At 50.7% G+C, this 13,143-nt stretch overlaps 1 protein-coding gene across 5 annotated transcripts in view; it reads left to right on the plus strand.

The window, feature by feature from the left end:
* The window catches only part of tle5 (TLE family member 5, transcriptional modulator), a 30,458-nt gene that overhangs the window by 16,712 nt on the left and 603 nt on the right, over positions 1-13,143 (plus strand). For 3 of the 5 annotated variants that reach the window (XM_076153385.1, XM_076153386.1, XM_076153382.1), the window contains exons 3-7: positions 1,029-1,092; positions 4,214-4,258; positions 8,395-8,457; positions 9,349-9,423; positions 10,814-13,143. The exon at positions 10,814-13,143 is cut by the window's right edge and continues 603 nt beyond it. In XM_076153385.1, the coding sequence (XP_076009500.1) occupies positions 1,029-1,092; positions 4,214-4,258; positions 8,395-8,457; positions 9,349-9,423; positions 10,814-11,041 (475 nt within the window). In that variant the 3' untranslated portion in view covers positions 11,042-13,143. The remainder of the gene's footprint in view (positions 1-1,028; positions 1,093-4,213; positions 4,259-8,394; positions 8,458-9,348; positions 9,424-10,813) is intronic. The other 2 variants (XM_076153383.1, XM_076153387.1) reach the window with 2 other exon arrangements.

Here is a 13,143-nt window from a genome sequence, read left to right on the forward strand (position 1 = left end):
CCCTCAGACTTTGAGCCTGCTCAGCGTTGTCGGCCACGTCCATCGCCGCCGCGCCTGTCCAGACTAACGACGGCGAAAAATTGAGCCGGCGTTCAGCGTAATGGAGCTGTCGTCCCCGGCAGACAGCGTCCCTGTATAACTCACGCACCATCAAACAGGTTCCCGACTCTTCCCCAAATCAGAGCGCGTCCTCTGCGTGCCTGTGCATATCTCTGTTTGATCTGCCGTCTAATCCAGCCCTCACGTGGAACGCTGCCCTACAACACCGTCGCATCAGAGCTGCCTGCTTCAATCAAAGGCTTCCAGGGGCTCCCCGCCACCCGGCCCCCCCGTCCACCCCCCTTTTTCTCCCTCTGTCTGTTCCATTCTGCAGACGGGCTGACATGTTGACGCTTCCTCCTTGTCCTGTCGCCTCGCGTGACATCAGCACTGACTTGATTGTGGCTAATGGCTGTCGCAGCGGCGGGGTCACGGAGAATACGGCGGCGCTATATTTAGACCGACTTTTGCTTTGCCGGCCCCCTTTCTCTCATTTGGAAAGCAGACGTCTTGGCCGGCCTCCACCCGGAGTCCAGAATGAGTTTGACCTCCGGCTGTCATTTGACACCCTGTCAGAAACGTTGGCGAAGACGGCCCCGCTGAACGATGGCCACGTTGAGGTCGATGGCTGGCCGTAATGATGATGGCGGCGGAGGTGACCATTATAAGGGCTGTAATGGGAGCAGAGATGGTGATGGTGATGATGACGAAGGTGGCACTGATGATGATGGAAGTGGAGGCAGAGATGAGAGCTGAAGTTAAAGCGGTGCTGTTGAGCAAGAGGAGGGGGGGAGGAAGAGGAGGGGTGGTAATGACGATGAAGGGAGGAGAAGCCATCGGGTGCCAGCGCCTCTGAAAGGAGACCGTCTAGCTGAGTAACAAGGTCTGACTCTACACTCCTCTCCCTCTCTCTCTCTCTCCCTCCCTCCCTCTCTCTCCCTCTCTCTCCCTCTCTCTCTCTCTCTCTCTCTCTCTCTCTCTCTCCCCAGTTTGAAGCTTGAGTGTGACAAGTTGGCCAGTGAGAAGTCGGAGATGCAGCGCCATTATATCATGGTGAGTGGTGTGTGTGTGTGAGAGAGGGAGAGAGAGAAAGAAAATGGTTTACATGCGTCTCTCTTTTTCCAGTGTGATATTTGATGCTGGGGCAAAAGCCCATCAGTGGATACAAATAAATCTCTTCAAACGTTTGTGTGTGTGTGTGTGTGTATGCGCGCGCATCTCTGAATGTAAATGTGTAAAGAAAAACAAATCATGCTCTATTTCCTTACAGCCTAATATGATTCTGCCCCTCTGTTAATCGCCCCTCTTTCCCTCCATTTTTGTGTTGCTGTTTTTATGACTGTTTTAATACACACTTCCTCTTCCTGTGATGTCTTTTCCTCAGTTTCTTTCTCTCTCTCCTCCCACTCCCTCCCTCCCTCCCTCCCTCCCTACACACACACACACACACACACAGACACACAGACAGGAGAGCCGGCCGCTCTCTGCTCCACATCAGGGCTAATCTCATTGTTGCTGGCCGTGGCCTTGTAGCCGTCTGATATTTTGCCTCTAATTGATCCTCTGACTGCCTTTAATCTCATCTAATCTGTGCCACTGCACTGCTCCCTCCTCCATCAGCCAGACACACACACACACACACACATACACACACACACACACACACAGTTTTTTATGCAGGTCAGGCACTTAGAGATTCTCACAGATGATCTCAGTCTGCTCGCTGCCAAACATACACACATACACACACACTTGCACACAGGTGTAATGCAAAACAAAGCGATGACATTCTGCATCCTGTCTGTGACGATGATGTGAATGTCAACAAACTCCTACAGATTCAGGCTGTAACTCAATAACTTAGTTTAAAGGAAAGCGAATGTAGGGATTTCCTCAGTGCAGCTTTATCTTCTGCTGAAGCACCAAACTCTGCTTCTTCACGTGGAACCTGTTTCACGGTCGACTGCACAATTTGTTTTTATAACCAGGACACTTCTCTGTTATTACATTAAACACACCACTTTCCCTGTGGTTCACTCTGGCAGCGGTTAAACGGCAGCAAACGGCAAAGCGGTCAGATCGTTGGAAAGACCGGAGGGCAGATCAACTGCCGACTTAGTCAGTGTGAGATAACCTGTTTAAAGTGTTTACAAGACGGCCGGGCTAATCTGTTTAGCTGTACGGCAGGACCCGACGCCTGCGAGGATTTATTTACAGTTGTGACTAGGAGTTAAGCGATCGACTCGTCGCCCTAACGCATCAGTAGTTTGTGTTATCAGGCAGCGTCGGGCTCGGTTTACACCTGGAAAATCAAATAAATAACCCTGAACCAACGCTCGTCTGCGGAGGTTTAGTTGTTGATGCGGTGTCAGGAAAGTGTTGATTCAACCGCCGGTAATTTTTGGAGCTTTATGACTGCATGATATTAAAGGTGTTTCTCTCCTCACGTGACGAGCTCCACGGTGCCGGCGCCTGAACGTGTAATTGACGACTTTGTGCGTCTGTGTTCATGGAAGCGCAGTAGAGATCTGCAGCCCTGGGAGGAAGAGACGCTTTGCATTAGGAATCGCATTAATACGACAAATTCCTCACTTTTTCCCTTCAGTCTGCTGGGTGTTTTCACTGTCGGGGCGTATTAGAGAGAGGAGAAGACAAAGAGCTGTGATCCGCCACATACAGACGTCTTATAGCCTAAACGATTAACACGTTTATCCTCCTGGTTAAGCTTGAGCCACGTCGTCCCTCAGCGTGCACGGCGTGTCTGCTGCACTGCAGAGCACAGAGCGATCGTCTCTCCTCACAATGATCTCAAAATAGTGTCAGAAAATTGAACCATGAAAGCAGCGTTTCATGTAACTCCTCCCTGCGTTGCTCTCTTTCTCTCATTCACACATGCACACACACACACACAGTGTACATGTACGCGCACACACACCCCTGTACTCCATCAGCAGCAGGCCCGGCCATGTACCTCCCCCATCCAACCCCCCCACTGCTCCTCTAATAGCATATCGGGTTGCCCTGCTCCCCTGGCCAACAGCAGCACCTCCATTTCCCACTGCTGTAATTACTTTAGGGAGCTTCTGCGTGGGCCCAGCAGCTACTGTGTGTGTGTGTGTGTGTGTGTGTCTCTGTGTGTGTGTGTGTGTCTCTGTGTGTCTCTGTGTGTCTGTGTGTGCGTATTTGATAGCATCAGTGTGAGATTGAACAGAAAAAATGTTGTGTGTTTGTGTGTGTGTATGAAAAGCAGGTGTGTGTGTGTGTGTGTGTGTGTGTATTTGAGAGATCTGTGTGTGTGTATTTGAGAGATCTGTGTGCTGTTTGTTTTCCAGTGACAGAGCCAGTGCCCCTGCAGACAGAGTGGGTGATTAACAGCGTTGACGCCTAGAGGGTGGCCCTCTCATTAACACTAAACACACACACACACACACACACACACACATACTTCCATGTAGTCTCTCCTTTTCTCTCTCAGTGCCTTATCCTTCTGGTGCTAATGTCTTTTCTCTCTCTCTCTCTCTCTCTCTCTCTCTGTGTCTGTGTCTGTCTGTCTGTGTGTGTGTCTGTGTGCAGACTCAAACCACAGCTTGGTCTTGAACATCTCATACGCTGTCTTTTATGTAGCTGTGATCTGAGCTGAGCTAGTTTGTGATGTCGGCTCATTTCCTGCCTGAGTGACATCGTCTTATTTCTGGTGTCATGGTGATCAACAACCTAAAAACATTTCCCCCCTCATTCCCCTGCAGTTAGTTGCCATCGTGCTGTTGTGATTGTTTCAAATTGAAGTGTTATGTCGCACAAAAACGACACAGAACAATTGTGATGACGGTGATCACACTTCCTCCAGAGTGATGTGCGTCAACGCCACAACATGACGCCATCAAGTTCATAAAACTTCTGCTCGTCCTCTCAAAGCAACAATTACTTTGTTGGCAGGCGGCGGCGTCCTTGCCAACAGCAAAGGCATCCAGCCATCAAAACCTGATGAGACTTACGCAGAGGAAACGTTTCGTCTTTTGACTCCCTGTCAGATGAAAGAAGCCATTGTTTGTTTGTTTGTTTGTGTGAAGTGAGTCTTGTAAGCTCTGTAAATCTGACTTGATCTGTTTTGTTCTGGTGTCTCCTCCCCCTCCCCCTCTTCCTCCCCCTCCCTCTTCATCCTCCCCCTCTGCAGTACTACGAGATGTCCTACGGGCTCAATATTGAGATGCATAAACAGGTGAGTCCACTCTGTATTCTCTCAGATAAAGCTCTTTCTATTCCTGCCGCATGCTGAAGTGATCAAAGACACAAAGGTGCAGAGTGTAGGAAGAGCCACGCAGAGAGCAACATCAAAGCTAGAGGGACAAATTGCGCTTTAGCTCTGTATTCTGCAATTTCCGCCTCCTGGAATAGTTCATGTTCAGTAGATGTAAAGATTCAGTCAGGTGCCTCTCCGGTACGTGAACGAGCTCTCTCCATGTCCCGCCTCTACGTCCCGGCCGACCGGAGTGTCCTCTCAGGTCCCGGCTCTTTAATCCCACCCGTCCCCCCCGCGTAGGCGATATGTGTCGAGCGAATGATTGGTGGCATTACGGGCGGAGAGAAGGCGACCCCCGTGCCAAAGCGTTGATTCATTGACTGATAAAAGTAAACGGTGCTGTTTTTATAGATACATGGACATTCTGCAATCAGGGGATTTACTGAGCATGAAACAGTGGCTGCTGCTGCTGCTGCTGCTGCTGCTGCTGCTGCTGAGGCTGTCAGTTCCACCACGCCGCCTTTGATGGCTAAAAATAGCTGCTTTACGGCTGGGGAGATGCCGCTGTGTTTAATAGTATTTTTGGATGGAGATGAGGTTGAACAACATTTAGTTCTGAGGTGATATTCGCCTAAAGCAGGTAGAGTTTAAAAAGAGAAGTCTCCCTTTTCCCTGGCCGGAGATGGAGGCTGAATAATGCTGTCCTTGTGTTCGACAGACGCAGATGCTGTTAAACGCTCTCCTACCAACGTATAGACGGAGAGAATGCATGTAATGATCCTCGTGTCAGCGTGACGGGGAGATATTATTGTACCCAGCGGTTAGAATGATCTTGATCCGACAAGAGAGCGGCTTAATCCCGGCTCGTAAGCGTGCGTCTGATTGGGAAGGTGAAGGATTCTCCGTCTGCAGACACAGCTGTGCCTTCTCCTCCCGTTTCCCCCCACCTGCACCTCACTGATTGGCAGGTGTGACTGACAGAGATAATCGCCCATCACTTTGGGAATGTTCTTGGGAGACCTATGAATGATGTCACCTTAGGCTGTGTTTAAAACGAAGCTCCTCTGCCGACGCCAGAGCGGCGCTGGTTTACGTGTCAGGCAAAGTTCAGTTCAGTGTCGGAATCATTTCCCCGAAGTTGAGGTTTTTCTTAAAAACGTAAGTGAAGTTTCAGTCTGCCCTCCACTCGGGCCTGAAATGTGGATTCTCAGCCGGTCCAGCACATCCCATAATGTTCTCATGTCCAAACCTGAGGAGTTTGTTTTGGTTTCCGGGCCGACGCAGAGCAGGGCCATCTTCAATCTGAGCCCAAACTCCACACACACCCTCTGCCTTCATAATTGATAAACAAAACCAATACTCGATTTCACTTCCACTAAAACGACTTCATTCATCAGCATTTGTCAACATCCTATAGATTTTACATTTGGGTGATAGAGTGCAGAGGAGAGGACGTCCTCGCTCCTTTTCTTCTCCTTTTTTTAGGCTAATGTGGAATTTAGCTCCCTCTGGGTTCACTTGGAAGATGTCCAGTTGATTCCAGGAATGAGTAGATTATTTTGAAATGCAAACAAACCCTTCACCCAGACGGGGGAGGGTGGGGGGCCGGGGGGAGAGGGGGCCGGGGGTACAGCAAAGGCCATAGATCAATTTGTGTGTTTGATACTGGGAGGGTAATTTATGCCCCGACTGTAAGAGAGAGAGAGAGAGAGAGGGGAGGAGAGAGAGGGGAGGAGAGAGAGGGAGAGAGCGATGGGCCTCAGAAGGGCCAGCCTTTATCAGTGACATCGTCTGCCACACACACACACACGACAGGATTGACGGCACACCCCGACAGCCATATTGGAAGAACCGAGTTTACCTTGACAAATGGACACACACACACACACACACACAAACACACAGGCGCAGAGGGTGCAGTAGCAGCTCCCATGATTTAAAGACCTTCACTTATGCGCACACACAAACTTCCAAGCAGGAAGCTGCAGACAAACACAGTGAAGCCTGCTGCTCAAACGGACACACGGACAGACTTGAATAGATGCTCGCCAGCAAGAATCAACACCCACACACACACGCGCACGCACACACACACACTCGCACACACACAGAGTTGTGCTCAGCCCCACGAGTGCTCTTCATCACACCGGGCTCCTTTGTGTGACAGAGATGAAATATTTAGAAATTCACAGTTGTGTGTGTGTTGTCTCTCGAGTGTACTTTTTGCCCTTTGAATACGTGTGTGTGTGTGCTACTGCCTTTGCTCACGTGTGTTCATTAATGTGTCTCTCAGTTCTCCAGTGTAATTGCACATCTATGTGTGTTACTGCCTGGTGTTTAGAAGCAGCGCTGTGTTTTTGTTTGCTTGTGCCGCTGTTATCCGTACTGTGTGTGTGTGTGTGTGTGTGTTTATGTGTGTGTGTGTGTCTGTCTGCACTTTCTTTGTGCACAGTGAGTGGGTGCAGAGAATCGCTACTTCCATTAGAGAGTTGAAATTGAAGGGGATGTGTGGAAACGAGTGTCGAGGAGCATTCATGTCTGGGCCTATTGTGCAGAGCTCTACTCCTCCCCTCTCTCTCCCCCCTTTCTCTCTCTCTCTCTCTCCCACTCTCTCTCCTTTCTCCCTTTCTCTCTCTAACTCTCTCCCTCCCCCCTCTCTCTCCTTTCTCTTTCTTTCTCTCCCTCCCTCTCATTCAATTGCTCCCTCTTGATCACTCTCTCCCACTCAATTCAAAACACCTCTCCACCCCATCTGCTCTCTCTCTCTCTCTCTCTCTCTCTCTCTCTCTCTCTCTTCCTCTCTCTCTCTTTCTCTCTCTCTCTCTCTCACTCTCACTCTCACTCTCTCTCTCACTCACTCACTCAGAGGTTGAGCTGTAGATTGAGCGTTCAATGAAGCCTCATTGTTGCCACGTCCTCTTTTGTTTTTCCTTCCACACACCACTGCGCCCAACAGCTCCACACACTCTCCCCTCGTCGTGCCCGCTGCTCCACACACTCTTTCCACACGTATGTATCTGTGCTCTGCCGGTGGGGGGGGGTTGCGTCTCTCTCCTCTGGACGAGTCGTTCCTGTCAGATCTAGCGGCGGTGTGTGTGCCGGAGGTGTGGGATTCAAAGTCAAACACGGGTTTAGACGCGTTTCACTTCTGAGCTCTTTATGAGCAAATCAGATTCTGAAGCAGAAGCGGGCGACTCTGACTGAAGGAGGCTTAGGCAGGGACAAAACCCCGACACCCTGAGGAAATGTCGCGTTTGTTTAAGCCGCCTTCCACCATTTCTCTAAATCCATGTTAAATTACCTTTAACACTCTGTGGCTTCTCCTCCTCTCCACGTGTTTGCTCTCCCATCTGAGCGTCTTTGCTCGAGGCTTCATCTCCACAGACCAGAGAGGAAAATGTGACCGTGGAGTTTCCCACGACAACAGATTCATCCTGTCGCCGTCGCACAGCTTTGTCTTGACGTCGGCTCGTTTTGATTTATTGCGCTGGCGTCACGCGCCGCCGTACGCCGGGACGCTAACTTACCACTTCGGGAAAGAGGAGGTAAAACAAGGGCGAGGAAGGGAGAGGGAGAACGAGCGGGCACAAGCGGCGGCGCAAGGAGGGGAAAATGGCGTAATGGCATCAAAGCTGGAGCCAGAGTTAGAGAGCAGAGCGAGTCCCACGGAGACATTTTAGAGATGTCAGGGAGTGTGTGTGTGCGATGATGAGCAGCTAGGAGTGAAGCGCTTGATGGGGAGCTGTGCTCTGCATGCCTAATGACTGTTAGGAGGCCCCGCTCTCCTCATCCTGCCACGAATTACACTCTAACACAATTACTGCTGCTTTGCATATCTCAGACGGATTGGATGATTAGCGACCAAATGTGATAATAGAGCTGCATGTGCGAAAGATGGGGGAGTGTGTGTGTGTGTGTGTGTGTGTGTGTGTGTGTGCGTGCGTGCATGACGACGAGAAGGAGGAGAGTGTGTGTGTGTGTCAGTGTGCGTGTGTGTCTGCGTGCATGTGTTTTTCTCTGGCTGTGAAGGTTTCCAGCGTCTGACTAAAGGCAGCGCTGCAGATGAGATGAATGACAATGAAAGTGTGTCGCTCTTTCTCTCCGTCTGTCCACAGGCTGAGATCGTGAAGAGATTGAATGGGATCTGCGCCCAAGTCCTCCCCTACCTGTCCCAGGAGGTATTCTCACACACACACACACACACACACACACACACACACACACACACACACACACACACACACACACACACTCACTCTCCCTCTCTCTCTCTCATACCCGTGCACAGAGGCGTCCTCCTCACCTCCTGACCCTCAGCCCTCTTCCTTACATCCTGGAATGAGATCATCCTCATTCCGGCCTCATTACCTCCCCACCTCCCTGACCCCTCAGCATCCACTCCTCTCCTCGCTCCTCTCATCATTCCTCATCGCTCACTTCCCATGCTCCCTTTCACCTCGCTTTCACTTTGTCTCTCCCTCTCCTCCCCCACCCGCCTCTCCTTTCTCTCCTCTCTTCTCCTCTCCTTTCCTTCCTCTCCTCCCCCACCCGCCTCTCCTCTCCTCTTTCTCCTCTCCTCTTCTCTCCTTCCTCTTCTACATTCAGGCTGTATGTTCCTGCCTTTTATTTTTTTCATCTCCCCCTCCTTGCTGACCTTTCCCTCCTCTTCCTCATCTCCCCTCCTCTTCCCTTATACGTGTGTGTGTGTGTGTGTCAGTGTAATAAATGGTTGTATGATTCAGATAAGCTATGTTCTTATCTGCCCACCAGGGGGTCGACCTCCACCCATTACAGCACACCAGTCCACCGTCCATTCACTGGTGTCCCATAAGTGTGTGTGTGTGTGTGGATAAATTGTTGAATGGGTGTGTGCGGGGGAGTTAAGGGGGGAGGGGAGTATTGACTGTGAGGGATGTTGTGTCTCTGTTGGGACTATTGATATTGATCTAACCTCTCCACCTCTCCACCTCCTCCCCCCTCCCTCCCCCCAAACTCTCCTCCCCTCGTTTTTCTGTCTCGCTTTCATCCTCCCTCCTCCCCCCCTCCCCCTCGCCCCTCCCCCACCACAGCACCAGCAGCAGGTCCTGGCAGCCATAGAGAGGGCCAAGCAGGTCACCCCCCCAGAGATGAACTCCATCATAAGGGTGAGATGTTCCACCCAGCTTATCGCCCCAGAAATGATCCATCATTAGCATTAATTGTTTTGTTTACCTTCAGAGCCTTCAACCAAGCCACAGCTGCTTCTTATTAAAACTAATACACAACTACCACGTCAGGAAAATTGACAAAATGTAACAGTTGTTGTTGTTGTTGTTATAGCACCACCGTCAGGGCGACTGATGATTCCTTTGTTTGCGTTGTGACTAGAGCCGACCAGGTCGTTCATCATAGTGCAGCACAATGAGCCACGCCCACTTAACTATAGCAACCAATCGTTTCAAAGTCGTGATCCAAAACTGAAGGAGGAAAAACCAAAACAACAATTTCTGTCAAATAATTCAAAATGGTGGAAAAGCTAGCAGAGAGAGCAAATGGAGGAGAATAGACCCAAACAATCCAGAGGAAAAAACGCCTATGACTCACAGTTCAAAGGTTAAACGTAAACATAAACATCTCCCTGCTTTAAGTAATATTAAATCAGTTCGTTATCTTTCGTCTAATCATGCTAACGAGTTAACAGACCCGATGTGGCTGAAGACAAATTTCCTTGACGGAGGCGATGACAAAAAAAAAAAAAGTAAAAATTGTCGATCTCCTCAAATGTAGGAGGAAGCAGCGAGGCGGCGGCGTCTCAGCTCATCTCTCACCCGGCCGTGCTCCGTCACCATCAGCCCCGCGTTAGAGCGCCCAGCCACTCCATCATGCCACCAGAGCGTTAGCAGCAGCTAGCCTAGCCACTCCATCATTTCACTATGGGTGTAGCCTTAGCTCGCTTAGCCACTCCATCACTATGATTCATGGCGCACAAACACGCCTTTCCTTTGTCTCCCCGTCTCAGTCCTTCTACCCGCTAGACGTTGTTTTGTTTCCTTTACGCATTGGAGGAATAAAGCGCGGCCTCGGCTTCGCGTAGTCGACAAACCGGAGCTCTTAAAAGCAGAACCAGCCCAGTAAAGTGTGTGAGACGTGGCTCTGCTCTGCATGTTTCCCTGCTGTATGAGAGGCTGCATGGAGGAGGTGTCGCTCTCCTTCTGTGCACTTCCTGTTCTCATCCGTTTCTTTTGCTTCTGTACATCAACATCGCCTGCATTCTATCAGATTTCCGCGCCGCACAGATTTCCCGCCCCGAGCATGACGTTCTGTCTCCATACATGCGTTTCCATTCCTCTCCTTCTGCCTGAGCTGCGTGAGCTTCGCCCCAGGAGGCGGACAGAAGCGCTCTCTCTCTCTCTCTCTCGCTCTCTCTCTCTCTCTCTCTCTCTCTCTCTCTCTCTGCCGTGTGTCTCAGCGCTCTGCCTCTCCCACAGCGTCTCTGTTTCTGTGTGATTTGTGTGCGGCGTCCGTCTAAGCTGCGTCTGGTTGTCTTCCATGCAGCAGCAGCTCCAGGCTCACCAGCTGTCTCAGCTCCAGGGTCTGGCCCTGCCCATGACCCCCCTGCCGCTGGGCCTGAGCCAGCCCAGCCTCCCCGCTGTCACCACCTCGTCTGGGCTCTTCTCCCTCTCCTCCCTCCTGGCCTCCCAAGCTCAGCTAGCCAAGGAGGAGAAGGCGTCCCGCGAAGGAGTCGACAGCCACCGCGAGGAGGACGGAGACAAGTCCGATTAGATTAGAGGCCCCTCCCCCCTCCCCCCCCGTTCAGCTCTGTTTCTACCCAGAGACCTGAATCCCAGATCCAAGCCCCTACAGGCCTCCAGCCTCTCCCCCTGGACTCTCATCTTCCTCTTCTTCTCCTACATGGGGCCTTAACCCCCGACACTACAGCTCCTCCCACAGCCTCATAAGTAAACGCCCACAGCCCGCCCAGCTCCGCCCTCTTTTCCCAGGTGATGCACCTCTGGGAGAGCTTTGGTCCTCATGCCACCAGAGCTCCTGTTTCCCTTCATCTCCTCTCTTTGGTTCATATTCCGTTTCCTCCTCCCTCTCTCCTCATCTGTGTCTTCTCCTCTGCTTCCTTGAATCATTTCTCATCTTATTTTCATCAGGGTTTCCTTCCTGCTTTCCTTTCCTCTCTGTTTTTCCCTCCTGTTCTCTGAGCGGGTCCTTGATTTACAGGCCTGACGTGTGCACCTGAATGCACCATACACTGGGTGTTAGAACTGAATAATGGAAACAGGGATTTGTAGGCAAGCTGTCACACTTATCAGACACAAACACAAAAAAAACATCCAAGTGATTTCTACAGATGTGATTTTTCCTTTTTAAGACTAAAGTAGCAGCATCGACTTTCTTTGGCTTTCATTCCCAGATCAAAGTTGGCTCAGTTTCAGTGTCGGCTTGTTCTCCATCGGTGTACAGGTTTGTTTATCTTCCCCCCCCCGCTAGGCTAAAGAGAGAAAGGTCCCTGTCTCAATGCTACAGTCCAACCAAACCAAAAAGACCTAAAGACCGACTGCTCTTAGCTCCAATAAAGCAGACAGGAGAGATTCTGTGTTAAATCTTAAATTTGTATGGGGGAGAAAAAGAAATGCACCTTCTCTGATAACAAACCCATCACTCAAAGCACCGCCGCACACACGCACACACACACACTTACCACGACCTGATCCAGCCGGGCGGAGGAATCAGACCCAGCCTACATTTTCATCAGTAGCTAAACGGAGCTCAGATTGCAGCATTCTGATTCAATAAAGAGCAGAGAGGCGGCTGGACTCTGGCGTCCTCCCGACACACGAGGGGGAGGAGGAGGAGAAACACGTGTGGCGTCTCTGACAGCAGAGGGCAGTGTGTGTGTCTTTCTGAAGAAGCCTCCTTCTCTTCCTCCTTGTCCTCGTCGTCCTCCTCGCTGCTTTTTGTCAGGCCCTAGCAGAACGAGGACGGGACAAGAGGCCGTGTCAGCAGGGGGCGGGGCTTATTCATCCCCTCTGTATACAAAAGTTAAAACACGCAGAGCGCAGACGGACGACATTAATCTCTGCATGCTGGGCGGACGGTTCCGGCCTCCATATTAGTCACGGTCAGGTTCTGGTCCGGGTCCCGGGTTCTATTTTTAGAGGGAGGAGGTTTTGGAATGCGACTCGTCCCACATTCACTCACAGGGAATCTTTGTATGACATTTTCATTGCAGATCACACAGAACAGACAAAGCACAAATGGCTCCTGCCTCCATAGCTTGAACCCCCTTCTTGACCCCGCCCCCCCTGAACCTGAACCTCTTTCTCTCACACACAGACACACACGCACACACACTCTCGAGACTCGACCCCTTCATCTCTCTGGCATGACCTATGAAGCATTTTTCACTGTTTCAGCTCAGCCAGGACGTTTGGCTCCGTTTCTTTTAAATGCAGCTTTTCAAAATAAAGGCCCACATGTATCTGAACGTGAAACGCGACACAGGATCGTCATCCCATCGCTTAGTGTGTGTATGTGAATACGTAAACGAGGTGTGTGTGTGTGTGTGGGAGAACACGTAACCGTTCTCACTCGGTTAATGATAGTGTGCTTTTCCGCTCGTGATTGAAGCTGGCAGCACTTCCTCCATCTAAACACAGACTGTATGTATCTAGTTGCATACGTACCGGTAGTGATACGCAGAGTGGATACACACACGCACACACACACACACACACACACACCTAATGCATGTCTGCGGGGGGGGAAAGGCGATTGATTTCTTTGTAGTGGAGACGTTTCTTTTAAAGAGAATGTTTTCGGTCCAAACCTTCTGTGATCAATGCACTTGTTTATTTTCGCTCCTTTTTTTTTTT

Source organism: Genypterus blacodes, unplaced genomic scaffold (assembly GCF_046128005.1).
Source record: "Genypterus blacodes isolate CSIRO-AG114 ecotype Tasmania unplaced genomic scaffold, CSIRO-AGI_Gbla_v1 ptg000058l_1, whole genome shotgun sequence".
Classification (NCBI taxonomy): Eukaryota; Metazoa; Chordata; class Actinopteri; order Ophidiiformes; family Ophidiidae; genus Genypterus; species Genypterus blacodes.